The sequence below is a fragment of the Emys orbicularis genome, chromosome 18 (assembly GCF_028017835.1).
Source record: "Emys orbicularis isolate rEmyOrb1 chromosome 18, rEmyOrb1.hap1, whole genome shotgun sequence".
Taxonomy (NCBI): domain Eukaryota; kingdom Metazoa; phylum Chordata; order Testudines; family Emydidae; genus Emys; species Emys orbicularis.
Window position 1 is genome coordinate 12,402,067 of NC_088700.1, and position 16,079 is coordinate 12,418,145.

General features: G+C 52.1%; 1 protein-coding gene across 1 annotated transcript in view; it reads right to left on the minus strand.

Annotated features, from left to right (window-relative positions):
* Positions 1–1,237: 1,237 nt before the first annotated feature.
* The window catches only part of USP20 (ubiquitin specific peptidase 20), a 34,199-nt gene continuing 19,357 nt past the window's right edge, over positions 1,238–16,079 (minus strand). The window contains exons 12-24 of the mRNA XM_065418983.1: positions 13,880–14,017; positions 12,558–12,670; positions 11,745–11,917; positions 10,911–11,005; positions 9,605–9,638; positions 9,106–9,151; positions 8,623–8,803; positions 7,696–7,822; positions 7,436–7,605; positions 6,567–6,648; positions 5,911–6,019; positions 5,421–5,523; positions 1,238–1,398 (exon numbers count right to left, since the gene is read on the minus strand). Coding sequence (XP_065275055.1) covers positions 1,238–1,398; positions 5,421–5,523; positions 5,911–6,019; positions 6,567–6,648; positions 7,436–7,605; positions 7,696–7,822; positions 8,623–8,803; positions 9,106–9,151; positions 9,605–9,638; positions 10,911–11,005; positions 11,745–11,917; positions 12,558–12,670; positions 13,880–14,017 — 1,532 coding nt within the window. The remainder of the gene's footprint in view (positions 1,399–5,420; positions 5,524–5,910; positions 6,020–6,566; positions 6,649–7,435; positions 7,606–7,695; positions 7,823–8,622; positions 8,804–9,105; positions 9,152–9,604; positions 9,639–10,910; positions 11,006–11,744; positions 11,918–12,557; positions 12,671–13,879; positions 14,018–16,079) is intronic.

Below are 16,079 nucleotides of genomic sequence, written 5' to 3' on the forward strand. Positions count from 1 at the left end.
ACTGCTCAGCCAGGCCCTTCCCCAGCAGGACGGGAGAAGATTTAGTGTAAGTCAAAAGATGGACATTTCAGCACAGGTGGGTTAACACCTGGCTTCTTGCAAGTGAAGGGCTCGGCTCAGAGGTTCTCCCCCACTCCTCGTGGGCCCTTCCCCTCTCCTCAGGCCCATGGGCGCAGGGCTGGGCAGTGGTGTATAGAGAGCAGAATATGGAGATGTTCCATTCTGGGACTATGAAAGGGAGGCGAGGGAACATCATCTAGGCCAAACCAAGACACATGGCACCTGCTGCAGAACTGACTCTGTCCAGCCTCAGCAACTTGAATGGAGTCTGACTGTTTAACACCTTTGATTTTAAGCAACTCATAACAGAGCCCTGCATGCCCGGTACTTGTTCATGGCTACAAGGCTACCAGGAAGTAGCACAAATGGAAATGGCACAATGGGAAGCAAGTGTGAAGCTGCTGCCAGTCTTCCCGCTTTGTTCACCAAGAACATGCAGAGCAGATGAACGCAGATGTAGGCAGCGCTAGGCCACAACCACATGTCTGACAGTGGAAGAGAAACAGTCTCTCTGCTGTAATTGGGGCTGCAAGAACTAGAACAAGAGCAAAACGTGGAGGACGCTTGTCACCTGTGCACCAGCAGAACAAAACAGAGGCTACAAGCCCTTGTGGCTTTAACCAGCTTCAAACAACTAGGGTTTCTCTAGTCGCAACGTTACTCACTATGAACAAAACAATGTCTCTTCTTTATACATTTGACTTCCAAAAAAGTGCTCAGAACTGCTCCTGAGGAGCACTGTGTGACGTTAGGGCCAAGCGCCACCTGCAAAGGAGCAGAGATTCACCTCACCGAAGGCAGACTTGGGCCACTCGCGAGAGCAGCCAAAGCAGGGGGAGGTTCAGGCCAAACTTCTTCCACTGAAGTTTTGTTTGGAGACAGTCTCCCCACTACAGCCTTATGCACGGAGGCTGTGCAGGAGCTGGGTTACGGGAAGGTTCTTCTGACCAGCAGCATCCTTATAGCCAAGCCTACAGTCTGCATGAGGTTTTACATTGTTATACAAGGACGATGGAGCAAGCTTACACCCCCAGGGGCACCTCCGCCCCCAGAAGGAAAATCTCCTCTCTATTTCTCTGAGGTGGATTATGTCCCTTGTTCTTCAGTCCAACGATCCCCCGCTTTTCCAGACACACAGGGCTGCCATGGCATACCTCCACCACTTGGTCCAGGCGGCTCACACAGCCCGCGTCTCGGCCTCTATCTTCTGTTCCCCATGCAGGCTCTCCAGCTCCTGCATCTGCGCGATGTTCTGGCGTACAGGGATCTCCGGTCCTCCTCCATACAGCGTGTTCAAGTAAATCCACGTCTCCTCGGAAATCTGCCCATAATCAGCTCCTGAAAAGCACAGCAGCAACAACACCACAATGCAGCGGAGTCTCAGTTTACCGCTCAAGCCCGAGCAAGCTGTACTGGGGTGGGAAAGAGTGCTGCTGCTGGGAGCTATGCTAGAAAGGGAATCTTTCCCCTGGCTCAGCTAGCGAGGACCAGTGAGGCAGGTGAAAATGTGACTTTAAAAAACTCCTTCAGTGAGAGAGGAGGTGTACTTGCAAATACACTAAGCCCGGGTGAAGGCCAGCGGTCTGAATGGCTGGGCAGGGCACACGCAGCGCCAGGCAAGGAACGCTCACAGTGAGGTTCACTATGGATGGACGGAGACATAACCCCTTGCATCTTGTAGCTGACATTATATCCTGCTCCCAGAGCAGTGGTGTGTAGTGCCACCTGCTGGTGAAGGCAAAAGTGAGCCACTGGCAGCTCACAGGACACAACTTAGTCATCAAACCCTTTGTGGCTCCATGAAGTTGCCACATTTCTTGCTTCCCATGAGGCAGTGAAAAGCAATGCAGGGCACACCTCAGCACTTCACCCTAAAGCACTGCCCACATGTGACAGGGCTCACACTGAATCCCTGGTATCAGCCCATCTTTCTCATGTGCAACCAGGAAGAGAGATGCCTGACGGGTCACAGCACATGGTAACCAAATACACTCTGACCACAGCAGCTCTTGGCTTTCCTGGACAGTAGGACCATGCACCCAAAGCAGTTTTTTCAAGTATTATCAGGCTACACTTTCTTCCTTGGGAGCTTTTTGACTGTCTTTCAGCCCAGTGATCATATTCTGTATCGAGCATTGTCTGTCTGCACCGTGCTAATGGCTAGGTCCCTGCCCCAATGGGCAATCAGTCTGAAACGACACACAGTCAGACCCATCTAATGCACAGGAGGAAGGTCCCACCCTCAGTGCAGACTGATTTTAAGCTGTATTTGAGAAAAAGTGCAGTCAGAGGAAGTGAATGAGGTTTGGCTGGCCAGGAGAGGAAGGGAGTTCCAAGCACACGGGTCAGCGTGGAACGAGACAGGGAGACGAGTCAGGGATCTAACAAGGGCATTGAGTAAAGGTATGTCGGGCCCAGGAGTGAGAGCAGTGATGGAAGATGTGGAGGGCCTCTAAGCTTGGAGGTGATGCAGAAGGCGAGTGGAGTCTGTGCAGGGAATCAGAGGGGCAGGCGACACAGTCACAGTAGCGAGAGAGGAAGAGGAATTTAGCTGCAATGTGTTTTACAGAGTAGGGAGCCAGGCAAGACATGCAGACAGAGGTGGCGGCAGTGGTGGAGGCATGAGATGATCAAGGTGTTTACAAAGCTTTTAGCAGCTGAGATGGAGAAAAGCAACTGGATTTTGCAAGAACCTGGCCCATGGCAGGGAAGCTGGGAATGGAAAGTGATGAGGAAGAGGAGACCGAAGCTGCAAGCCTAGATATGAGGGAGGATGGTGGAAGTGGCTGGGGGGACAGAGAGAATGAGAGGAAAGAGGGAGTCTGAGAAGCCCGTGGGAGATACAGAAGGAGATGGCAGAGGCAAGCCCAGGTAGAGAGGGAAAGGCAGAGCTGGGAGTCAGCACAATGGTCTTGCCTTGCACTGAGCAGAGGCAGAGTGACAATCCAATGACAAATGAAAAAAGGACATTTCCAGGCACCGTCCCCCTTCCCTACAGGCCCAAGGGACAGCAACACACACACAAGCCTGGGGTGGGGCAAGCAAGAGCCTTACCCTGCTTCACTTGCACGTGTCCACCTCCTTTTGCGAGTGCAATCCTGCTGTTGTCAATTGGTCCGGGAGGCTCTGTAAGAAAGGTTGGAAGGTAGATCAGGGAGCCAGATTCCTGCTTCTCCCCCTCCACCTGCCCTCAGCTGCTAGTCTGAGCAGTTGGAAGCCCGGCTGGGGCTGGGGAAGGAGTGAGAAGAGGATTTTGCCCCAACAATCACACTAAACAGAACAGCACAGAGCTTTGGTTGTATATGATGGATATCAAATGCAAAGATACTCTGCAGTGGCTGATGCCAGCTGACGTCCAGGAGAGCGATTGTCCGAGAGCTCCAGTTGGCACTGACAACCAATCCATAGCACTGACACAAAGCTTCTCCTCAGCGGTCTGCTGCAGAAGGCACTAGCCACAGAACAAGCTAGGAGACCCCGAACCTCAAAGAACAGTAACATTCTGGCACCAGCCCAGGCAGCATCTCATTCAGCGGCAGGAGCCTGGACTCCTGAAAAGCAAGGAGAACTCGCGGCTGTTGGAAACGTGAGGCGAGCAGCACTCCCTGGGACTAGGGGTGTCTGTGCTGGTACACTCCATATCCTCTCAAGACACAGACATGTCCTTTCACCACAGGAGAAAACAGCTGAAGGAGGGCTGGTGGAGTGTCGCTACCTCGCCTGGACTGAAATGGCACCACGTGCTGTAAAAAGCTGTTCATGGAGGGAGATCTGATGCACAGGTTCCCCTCCTGAGGCCTCTCTCACCCCTGCTCTCCCAGGCAGGCAGGCAGTCCATCAGAGTCGACACAATCGACTCCTGGATGGGAGGCAGCGCTTTACGCACCTTGCAGTGAGCCCGGGGCTGACACTGATCCATCTAGCTCTCTGAGGACTAGAGGAGGCCACTGCACCATGAGAATTTGGAGGGAGGCGGGCGGGCAGCATGGTCAAAATTGGGGACTGGGAGTCAGAACTGCTGGATTCTCTCCTACTCTACCACTGACTCATTGTGTTGCCTTGGACAACTCTTATCCTCCCTGTGCTTCTGTTTCTCCATCAAAGGGGGATCGTATCTTACCCACTTCTGAGCCTCAGGTGAAAAGCATCATAACTGCAGACCCGTATTCTAGAACTGTGGAATAACACAGGATTCCCCCAGACAGGCTGTGTTCCCTACTAGCCCCAAAAAGAGATATTTTGGAGGAATCCAGACAATCACACTAGCCCTCACAGCAAGTGAGGGTATGCAACCCCAACCACTGACTGGGGGAGTCTTAACGAGCGTCAGGAAGCCAGCTCCTCCCTAGGTACGTCTACACTGCAACGTAAGCCCCAAGGTTCAAACCTCACTTCCTTCCTTCTACACACAAATTACACTAACCCAGGGCTCAGACACAGGTTCCCAGGACCCTACAGGGGTGGAGGCTCTGAGCTTGAGTCAAGCCGAGACCTAGGGTTCAAGCCCAGTTGCTCTGCAGTGTAAAAACAGCCCCACTGGACTCATACTCTGGGAGTCTATCAAAAATATTCCACAATCTCACACAGACTTTCTTTGTCCTCTGGACAGTGACGTTTTCCCACCCCACACTGCACCACAAACAAAGGGCGAGAGTGGCCGCCTTGTGGGAGGGCGCTAGGAAGTCTGGGATAGGAGTGGTTGGACTTGGGCCCGTATCATGCAGTGTAGGCACTGGTGCCCCAGGTTGGGACCCGGGATGCAACAATTCCTAACCTGGGGTTACAAATGAGTGTCGACGCTCAATCCCAAAGTTAAAAAAGCCAGGATCTGCTAACTCGAGTTGTACTAGCCTTGGCTCCGGCTCAGTGTAGACATACCCACTTCTGTTAGTCTTAAAGGTGCTACAGGACCCACTGTTGCTTTTTACAGATTCAGACTAACACGGCTACCCCTCTGATACTTGATACCCACTCTGTTTTCCGCTTCACTTTGCCACCCTAAGAAACCAGGCACAAGCGCTTGAATAATGTGGCATGTGGTACTTAAATGTGAGTTCGACATGCCCTGTCCTATCCTTACCATCTCAACGGCTGGATTTTCATTGAGATTCGACCCACTCCCCTACCTTGACGTTTCTTTTCCTGTAAATTGCTCTTTTGTTGCACTCTCTGGGAAATAGCTTGAACATGGTTGCGGGGGAAAGAGGCTGTTCCCCCTTCTTTGCTAGCCTAGTTTTGGTTGGTGTCATTTATAGGCTAAGTAGGTACATTGCCTACAGAAGACACATACATAAACAAGCAAGCTTAGGTACACGATACACCCCACCTCTAACAAGTTCCAGAGTCTTCAGGCTTCTTACCATTGTCCTTCCCCTTGACGAAAGCCTCCCACTCACGGAACCATTGCATGCTGATACAGTAGATGACGCTGGGAGACTCCTCTGCCTGGAATGCCTTGTTCAGCTGGAGGCCAAGGAACAGGAGAAGGGAAATATTCCGTCACTGTTGAGGTTTGCAATAGGGCTTTCCATCTTTCCATTACAGGTTGGAAAAACGTCACCACTCTTCAGGATTACTCAGCTGCAAACCCCCCACCCCGACCACAGCAATCCACCTGCTCGGCATGTGGAAGTCCTTAGATTGCTCTCAAACCTCAGGCCCCCATGCAAAGCATCACCCTCGCCTCACTGATGCATGTGCACCAGAGAACCCAGAGCTGAATCTCCATGCCATGGTGCAGATCTTGTTCTGGGAGTCAGAGGGGTGAGATCTCTGCCACCCATCTGTGGTGAAGTCTCCACTTCTGATCCCAGCCCTTGGTTCCCTTCTCTAGCTCCTTTCCACACGCACCTTAATGAAGGTGTCAATCTCAATCCTCCTGCGTTTGGCCAGGGTTTCGATCTCCACCTGGCAGACCGAGCACACATACAGATGGTTCACAGCAGGGCCTCCCCCAAACCTGAGCCCAGGATGAGAAGGAAAAAGGAACTGAGAACTGGGTTGGCATGGAAGAGGTTAACTGCCCTGAGCCCTACAAGTAAATAGGGTGGATTCTTACACTACTCTCCGTATCTAGAGGATGCAGAGGGGGCTATGGCTGGTTATCTTAATGAACACCATTGCCTCCGCCCTACATGGTGTAGATTAGAACATTCCCACCTCTGTGATCCCTGGGATAATGGAGAATACAGCTCATCTGCTGTCTAGATTAGGGGCTCTCACATTACCAGGCTCCATCTCTCCAGAGGGAAATCCCCCCTCAGGATTCAGGGCATAAGAATCACCCTGGAGATCAAGAAATAGTCTCACCACCTTATAGACAGCATTGCAACAGCATATACAATTGCTTGGGTGTCTTAGAGGGAAGCACCATGTCTGGCCAATGCCAGAGGCAGGATCCCACACATTATGGATGTGGCCTGGCAAGTGTACGTAGTTCTCAACCATGACAAAGCTTTGGTTGTTCCAAGGCACTGTGGGATGAGGAGTAAGCCAGCTTTCCTCACCTGTTATACAGATACTCCCACACAGTCTGGGGCAGAATCACCACCAGGTCATCAATGTAATGGTATTTATTGGGCGGGATCCCTGCAAACCAGAATGAAAAGCAGTTAAATTGGGTACTGAACAAGGAGCAGTGTTTTCCCTGACAACGGAGGGGGACAAGAAATTGATGGTAGGTGTCACTCATCTCGCTAATGGGTAAGGAGTGGGGCAAAGAAAAGAAGGAGCCGATGGGGAGGGAGCAGGGCGTTCTCAGCAGGGGACCCTCAACTGTTGCTCTAAGGCAGCCGAAGCCTTCAGGCCAAGTCCCGCTCTCGCACATTGGCTTTTGGAGAGTTCTTGGTTTGACAGAGGGTTATAAATGCTCCCAGGGTGAAGGACAGACTGAGCTTTTACCAGTCTAAGGGTTCCTGGTATCAGCCCACCCCACCCCTCCCAAAACACACACTGAACAGCAGCCTTGTTCTAACACAGTAGTAAATGGCAGTCGGTGCAGCTAAAGAACCAATAACCTGCATTTACCCCTTCCCTTCCATTCGGACGCTGCCCAAGAGTTTACCTCCTTCACCCGATTAGCTTTCTAAATGCTTGTTTGAAAACAACTGATGAAGTGAAAGCGACTGTCTCCCAGCACAGCATATCCCTCCAGGCCCTTGATCAGCGGGACAATGATCTGTCCCGTTCCTGAGTGCGCTGGAGTCTCTGCCTATGAGGCAGATTCTACTGCAATACACGTTATACTGGGAACGGAGCTGGGACTTTTATCCGGATGCGTCCATGTGTCAGCCAGCAAAAGGTGCAGCCGGAAACTTCCCGCTGCTGAGTGAATGCTACAATTCCCAATGCAGAACGCCTGGCCACTTCCCCTCACCTCCGTGTGCGCACAGGAACGTGTGGTTGGTAATGGGACCAGGCTCCGCAAAGGTGTTGAATTTGTTGAGCCACTCTCGAGAGATGTAGAACTGGAGCAAGGTGGGTTCCTTCATGGTGGCAAGGGACACGACCTTCTGCCGCTCCCGCACAGCCTCCTCGCTGCTCTTCCTTGAGGGAAGGGGGGAGAAAGTGAAGCAATCCCCAGCATCTGACCCCTCCGTATGCTAACAGCCAGCTCCAGCCAGGGAACCCGCTCACCTGTAGAACAGGACATAGGCCTCTGCGTTCTGAACCACTGTCTCATGGACCTCAGTGACATACTGATCGTCAAACTCGTACCACTGGCCATTGATCACGTTCTGGCAGTACGCGATGTAGTGCCCGCCTGTAACAGAGGGAATGTAACAGCCCTGGGACTCCCCCTGCAGAAAGAGGAATCCGGCCTGGAATGATGTCAGCGACCGAGTGGAGATGAATCCTGGGCTGCTGGCCCAGCAAAGGGAAAAGCGGTATGTTGCCGAGATTTTAGTATGGCAGGCCTGCCAGGAGGGATGGATTCAGGCGCTGTGTCAGCTTGGAAGGGGGCTGCAGGTGGCAGGTCCATTTCCATGTATTCAGTTCTGCCCTCCCTGACAGGCTTCCCCTTGCTGAATGAGGGGAAACACTGCTAGGGGCCTCACTGGGTAACAGGCCTGAACCAGCGCAGTGGAGGGGCTCTGCGAACGCTGAGCAATCCACCACTCCAGCCTGAAACAGGTAGAGCCTGAGGAAGTCGAGCAGCGCAGGAGTGAGCCTTCTACTGCGTATTGCTGCATGCACCCGAGTGAGGCTCTAGGCTGCCCTGGAAAGAGCTACTTCGTAGGCAACAGGGAAGGAGGAGGAGACTGCAGACAACGGGACCAGGCTGGGACAACAAGAAATCTGAGGAGGTTTAAAAGAGGATCCCAAAGTCTCACTGGGAAACCCTGGAGGAACATGCAGCTTGGACAGCATCAAAGCCAACTCCACTACAAAACATGCTGGCATGTTACATGCAGCGCCTGAGGAGGGGAGTCAAAGTGAAAACCTAATGCTCTGCCACTGCCCAAAGGCCAGCAGCAGGATACGGTGCTCAGAGCTTCCGGCTATTCTCAGACACACGTATCAGACCAATCTCATTCCCAGGCATTTCAGGGACAGACTTACTGCCTGCTGTGCCGTGATGGCAGATGACAGACAAGAGATCGTAGGTGGTGATCTGGGAGACACATTCCTTGGCCAGGAAGGGACGAAGGTCCAGTCCTTCCAGTGGGAAGGAGACATGGCTGTTGATTTTGAAGGAATACATGACCTCGTGCCGGAACCGTTTCAAGTGGATGCACAGGATCTAGGGCACCAGAGGGAGAGGGCACAAGAGCACAGCATGTTTCCATGGATACCCAAATCAAATACAGTTCTCTCTCTGGACCCCCTGATCTTTACATGAATTTCCTCACACTATGGTTACTATAACCTGGCAGAGGGGTTGATGGCCCATCAACTGAAGGTCACTAGGCCCTTTCTGATCTGCTAATAAAATAGGACTTTGCTTAGGCAAAATAAATAAATGCTATTTTCAATTCTCGGTTCAGCAACTCTTCCCTCCCCACCCCCCAACTAACACGGGAGAAACAAGCTGCCCCCACTGACCTCAGGTAACCGGAGAACTTTGCAGTATTTCACGCCATTCCGCAGTCTGAGAGAGAGAGAGAGAGACACGTCCCCCATGAGAACTAAGAACGGGGACCCCAGGCTAAGCTGGGCAGGTCACATTTTGGGCCCAAATCCTTTCAACTCCAGGGCAAAGCTGGAATGGACGTCAGTGAGAGCAGCCTCCCACCATGTATCAGAGCATGGGCTACTGGCCTCACCTCTCCATTCTCCTCAGTATCCCCTAGGGGCCCCTAATTCACTTCCCTCCTTTTTTCCTTTACCACAGCCCCCACTTTTCCTCCCACTAGCACCAGGGTCTCCAGTGGCCCCGAACCAGGGCTTTCAAGGTCACTTTCAAACCTAGAACTCAACAAGTCCCAGTTTAGCAGGCCGGTAGCAGGGGGGACGTTTGGCCAGGGGCAGGAGAGGACAGTACAGTCAGTTTGGGCAGAGAGGGGTTAGTGGAAAGAGCACAACATGGAGGACGCAAACTTACTTTTTACACCGTTCACAGCTGTACATGTTGTCCCCTGGAGAGAGAAAAGAAAGGCGTCGCGATGTTACTGACAGCAGGAGCCATGGGGCTGCAGCCCCCAGGAGGAAACAAACTCTCCTCCCACGTGGGGAAGCTGGGTAAAGCGCCTGCCTAGCAGAGATAAAGCAGACCTGGGCGGGAGTTTCTCTGCCACCCCCAGCTCAACACAGACATGGTACAGATGGCAGCCAGCCACCATGCATGCAACGCAGCGGTGTCTACCGAGGTGGAAGGGAACCTGCTCAGCCCTCCCACCAGTGGTTCATGTGTGGCTGGAGCAGCCTCTTCTCCCCAGTTAAAGCAGGGATGGGAGGAAACATGCTCAAAACCCTCCTTTCCACTCCCCAGATTAACACAGGGGCAAAATGTGTTCAGTCCCTCTGCTCTCCATCCTAGGCTAATGGCACAGGAGACTGTCCTGCAGAGAACCACACAGCCTCCTTCTGCCCCCTCAGTGAGGGCTCCTGGTGAGGAACCTCCTACATGAACACAAAATACAAATCTTGCACTCCTAGGCGTAAGGGTCGGACTGAGGTTACCCAGACTCCTCAGCTGGGCATGCAGAGTTGTGGGAGAGTCTCCTTGTAACACTTCTGCCCTGTGGAGCTCATCCCCCACTTGCAACGCCCCCAGGGAACAATCGGTCGGGACCAGGACCCTGGGAAACATCTAAGGAGTCTACAGCCCAGGTTTAGTGGCACTGCCTGCAGGAAGGATGAATGCTACACAGACTGGGTCCAAAAGCACCAGCATACAGTGCAGTCCCTGCTGCTGCAGCCAGCACGTGGGTTGGCTCCATCTCGCTGTCTTACATAGAAGCCAAAGGCCCATTTATCCTCCCTGAATACAACAGACAGAGGAGCCAGGGCAAATGTTACAAATTCAGCCAACCAGACAATTTACTAGAAAACACCCTGCAAGCAATGCAGGAAACGAGCGGCTCAACCCCACCCCCAAGCAAGCCCAGCTGAGCCTGCCCACCCCAACTTGTTCCTCCTGCCCAGGAAAGTCCTTGCATAGCACCAACACTGGGCTACGGACCCTCACTGCGCACAAACGGGAACGACAATCGCGTCTGCTCTTTGCTGGTTCCAAACCCTGCCCGAGTAGATGGTGAAGGCCCATTCCTGCCCCCGAGGGGATGCAGTTCCCAGCCAGACTCCCAGAAGCTTCCATTTGTTCCAGAAACGCATCTGGGAGGGTTCTCGACAGCTTCCTTCGGGGGCGGACAGAGAAGACAATATATGCCAGCCCTCCCCAAACTCACCTTTCAACTCATCGGCAGCAAAAAAGGCAGCAAGACAGTCCTCCAGTGTGACCACAGGACCCCAAAACCAACTGGGGATACAGGACACCACAAACCTGCAGAAGGGAGGGGTCATGCAAGAAAGAAATGTGAATGTAACTGGCGATCTATGCACGTTGGCTTCTAAAATTCCCCGGTGGTGTGCTGCTTTATGTGAATCAAGCCTGGAAGGTCAGAACAGCATCCCACAGCATTATGGGAAAGTGCTGTCTTTTTCTCAGAACTGGGGCTGCTACTGGTACCTCCCACGCCAGGAAGGGCCAAGGTGGTGGGTGAGTAGAGGACTTAACCCTTCGCTCTTGTAGAGTGGCAAGAAAAGGCAGGCACTGACAGGTCCCAGACAGAGGCTTCCACCAGAAGGAAGGCAGCCAGAAAGGAACATTATTAAATGGCTGAAGGAACTGACTCACCTGGAAGGAAATATACCAGTGAGGACTTGCAATGTCCTGCACCTTCAGCTCACAGATGTTTTACAGTCAGGCCATTACTACTGCACACCGGTTTATTTTTTAAACACAATTGAAAATATGTTTTGTTGGACTAAATGAGGAAGGAGCTTGGCACAGCTATTCCTTGCTATGGATCTTACAGATACAGGTTCCTGGCTATGGATCTTAATTCTTTACAGCGACTTTTTTACGCAATTATGTCCAATATTTGTCTGTCTCGCCTCAATTTCCCTTCTGTAAAGAACCAATCAGCTTGTTACATTTAAGGGTAACTGCCTTCCAGTAACTGACAAGAGCAAAGCCAAGGAGGGAGAGAAACTGCATAAGGGTCGCAAGGGAAACACACCTCCTGATGTACTCCATGATGAAGGCAATCCAGCCTTGCGAGGTGTAATTGTCCCCGCAGGCCCCCGTCTTAGCAGGCACATTTTGGTAAATGGCGGAGTGCAGCTTGGCCAAGTCCTCCTTCCCAGGGATCGGCAGCGACAGATCCTGGAACGTCTCCACTGTTGTGGATACCTGAGGACATGCAAAAAAGTCTGGGCTTCTAGTGTATGCAAAGGAGCAGATACTCGGCCCGGAACTTTTAGCATCACTTGGGCCCATCTACACTAGGAAACTGAAGTGTTGCTGACTGTAGTAGGCCATTTTCAGCACCATCAACAGGAAGAGTCTGGCCCAGCCCCAGCCATGCTCTCCGAAGCAGCGCTGAAATGGTTTTGTTCTGTCTACACTAGGATTATTCCTCACTCGCAAACAGGGTGACAGAAGTGTGGTCACTCCCCCTCCTAACCGCTTAGTGTTCCCTACAGCTATGGCACCAAGTTCTCCACAGAGAGGCCCCCCAAGCCCTGTCCAGCTCCCTCTATTTCGTTGGCTCCGCCACCTTATTCCCCCTTTGCTGTGGCCAGCTCCATGGTAGGACACGCATAATGGCTACGCTAACTGAGCTACACAGGATCAAGATTCTGTATGGCACATAAACAAGGACACAGAATATTCCTAGGCCTGGTGGATTTCACACACATGCCATCATTTTAGTGGGAGCCTAGCAGCCCAGAACATTTGGGAACAGCTCAGTTTCCCAACGAGAGGGTTTTTTTGAAGCAAACAGGCCCTGCTGTTTTATTACTTGATTAATGGCAGTAAGGAGACGCACTCTGTCGCAGGTGAGGCATTGCACCAGGCTGAGAATGGAGCCATCAAAGATGTCAGAAATAACGCTGCGATAACGAAGCTCTTTCTTCTTCTTCCCGGAAGCCAGCACCTGGGCTGAAAAGACACACATGCCCCCCATCACCTACAAGCTCTCCTACGTAGCTTCAGCAGCGTCCTGCAGTCAAGTCAAGGGGTACGTCTCACTCCGAGTACAGCACAAGACAAGTGTGCATGACTGTCAGTGGTTCCGAACTTAAGCTTACATTAAGAACATCCTTGTTTCAGGTGACAGCAGGAAGCCGGGTGTAACAATCTGCACCAAAGCAATGCACCCGAATGCTGCTGGAGGCGGTCTTTGTCTCCATCCTCCTCCAACACTGGTTTAGAAGGACACGATGGGGTCATGTAGCGTTCTTGACGGCTTTAATCTCTGTAGCACTCTCCATCACTTACCGACTGTTTTTCCCCCAGGATATTTTGTCTTTTTCCCTCTAGCCATCGCCCAGTTTTCCCCCAGGCATTTCACACTGCGGCTTGCATCACAGAATGTGGTGGCTGGCAGAACATGGTTGTTTTGTTTAACAACAAAACCCCCACTTACACAGAGTGCTTTTTATCGGGCTAGAATGTCTGCGTGCCCACCCCCGCCGGCGGAGGTCAGCACAGCTCGGGAAAGAACGCTATTATTGAACGGCAGCAGGGCCAGGGGTGGGGACGCAAGCCGTTGTGTGTATGGGCTGTGGAAGGAGAGTGAGTTTGGGTTTGTGATTTCTTTGAGATGAAGCAGCAGGCAGCCAGGGCCCAATTGTGTAACCTTGCAACACTCCCACACTAGACTAATGCTTTTAACTTCAATCCCGCGGGGAGCCTAATTAATATGGCAACATCCCTTTAATAGTCAGGAGGCCATGAACAGTAATGCTGCCCTACAGTCAGCTATGCCCACATATGCTGTGAAGCGCAAGACTGAAGGCCAGTTCTGGACTCTCCCCTCAATGCAGGGTAGCCCAGGAGTTCCTGACAGTGATTAGTAAGTTAGCGTTACGATACCGAGAAGAGAAGGCCAATGACGACCCTTTCTAAGTGATTTCAGGCTGTATTTGGACAGCCAGGCATCTCTCTGCCCTAAACACAGCCACGCTGACACTATTATTCATTTCCTAACACTGTTTAAGTAGACATCAACATATTGAAGGACTGTCAGCCATGGGGTCATGATGGCTTCTGTACCTCCCTCTTCTCCTGCTCCCTCCCGCAAACGTGGCCCTTTGCCTCCACGCTCCCCTCAGCCTCCTGGCTGCAGTAGCTTCCCATCTACGCTACCTTTTTTCAGCACATAGGAGGCTCCCAGGCGCACAGGACTGGAGCGAGGGGGGCTGCTAGATAGTTTGGAGTGCATCTCCTGGTGAACCGGGCTGCAGGGGCGCGAGGAGCAGCGCACGTAGGCATCGTTGTCCGGCTCTGTGTGGGGAGAGAGACCACCAGTGAAACACCAAACGTGCCAGCCCAGCCTGTCACCAATCAGTCCCAGTAGAATGCTGGTCTCTGAATCTTAGCACGACAAAGCCTTTCATGTTCAGGGAATCTAGTTCCCAGCCCAGCCCCACCACTCTGAGGACTGGATACCTGAGGAATTCAATTGGATACCACAAGAGAGATGGCAAATGCTGTCAGACAGAACGAAAGGAGGCAAGTCACCTCTAGGTCCGTTCCTAATCAAGAAGTTTGTTCTCATAAACTGGATATTGACAAAGGCTCCCAATGCCTAGGCGTAGAGCCTAGGTTTAATTCTCTGGGTTTCTTAGAAAACAAACCACCCCACAAACATCTGCCGGCATTCCTGTCTCTGGAGCCCACAGGGCTGTAGGCTGGGTCATCATCTTTGGGTCAAGACAAGGAGTCACATCTGGGGCACAGCCTTTAAATGCCAGCTCTTCTGCAGAACCACTTGGCATCTCTCCACGGCTTACAAATATTTTTTAAATGTTCATTGCCCAGCACTAACAAATACCTCTATTTCCCTGTGACGGGGTGTGCCCCCCCTCCCCCCAGGTAATGAAAGGGTTCATCTGGGCCTGGAGGCCAATCAACCCACCTGGTTGCACCTGGAGGTTGGGCCATGCCCAATTAAAGATGAAGCCCAGCTGCCAGAGGAACTGGGCTGCTTTTATAGACAGTCTGGGACTAGAGAGCAGAGAGACTGGGAGGGTCAAGGAGGAATCCTAGGGGGAGAGTTGGCCCGGGCGTCCTCTCCTGAGTAGAGAAGTCTAGCCGGAGGCCAGGAATTACACACAACAGCACTGGGGAAGGAGCAGGCTCTGGAGGTACGATAATAGGGCAGGATTTGGATTTCCATGGAGAGAGCCCTGGGAGATGCTCCGATGAGGAGCAGAGCAGGATGAAAGGTCAAGCCTGAGGAGGGCAGAAATGGATTTACGTTTTGTACCTTTCATCTGGGATTTTGTTGGGGAATTCCCAGGGGAGCCCTGCAAGTCCCAGCCCTGAGAGACAGCTGACTGCACGAGAGGCCAGCTGACAGGCTACAGGAGAGGGAAATCCAGGGAGACAGCAGCAAGGAGTCTGATGGAGCAAACCTTGGCTGTTGGGTATAGAATCCCTGGGTGGAATTTAGTGTCGGGGCGGGCCTGGGTTCCCCTACCAGCCACTGGGGAAGGGGACATGAGGCCCCTCAGAAGGGGACAAGAATTATTGAGAGCACTGGGAGGAGACCATGGACCCCAAAGCTGGGTCCAAAGGCCTTTTGTAGGGACACTGGACTATTTGTTGGACTCTCTGTTATCCCAGAAGGCGCAGGATTAAATGTAACCTGGCCAGAGGGCTGAGTCACGGGAAGCGACAGACCACCAAGGGACAGGAGCGACGGTTGGCAGGGCGTGCTAGAGACAGAGCTGCTACTCCACACACCTAGCCATGAGGTGGGGCACCTGCTGTGAGTCCACTCTTCCACACACTCCTTCTTACCTCCCTTCCTTTACCCCTCTCGGAACCAACTATTCCCAGGGTAAGTTTGTAGGATAATATGAGCTTTACATACTTATTCCACATTTTTCCTAAAGTAATTTTTAAAAGATGTGCAGGTCCAGGAGTTCCTTCAGACTGTGTTCTGTTCTCTCTGTTAGGGGTTACTGTGTCTTTTGGTTTCTTTTTGTAGGTCTTGTGTTGTTAGTAATATTTGGTTTCTCATTAGCACATACAGCAGTTCACGTCTTTACAGGGCTTATAAAAACACACCTTTCCCTCAACAGAAGTTTTTTTAAATGATCACATTTGGCAGAGGCAGCTCAAACTAGTAGCCTATCCAGCGTGTAAACCATGTTCATCCCCACCGGATCTGGGCACATGGACGTACTTCTCTGCTGATTTCTACCCTAGCAGTGCATGGGTAAATGAGGCAAGCTGGAGGAAGCAGGTCACCTGTCTTAGAAGCAAAGACCTTCTGAAATCAGGAGTGGGAATGTCTACACAGCGTGTCTGTCTGACATGCCCCAACACATGAATATGG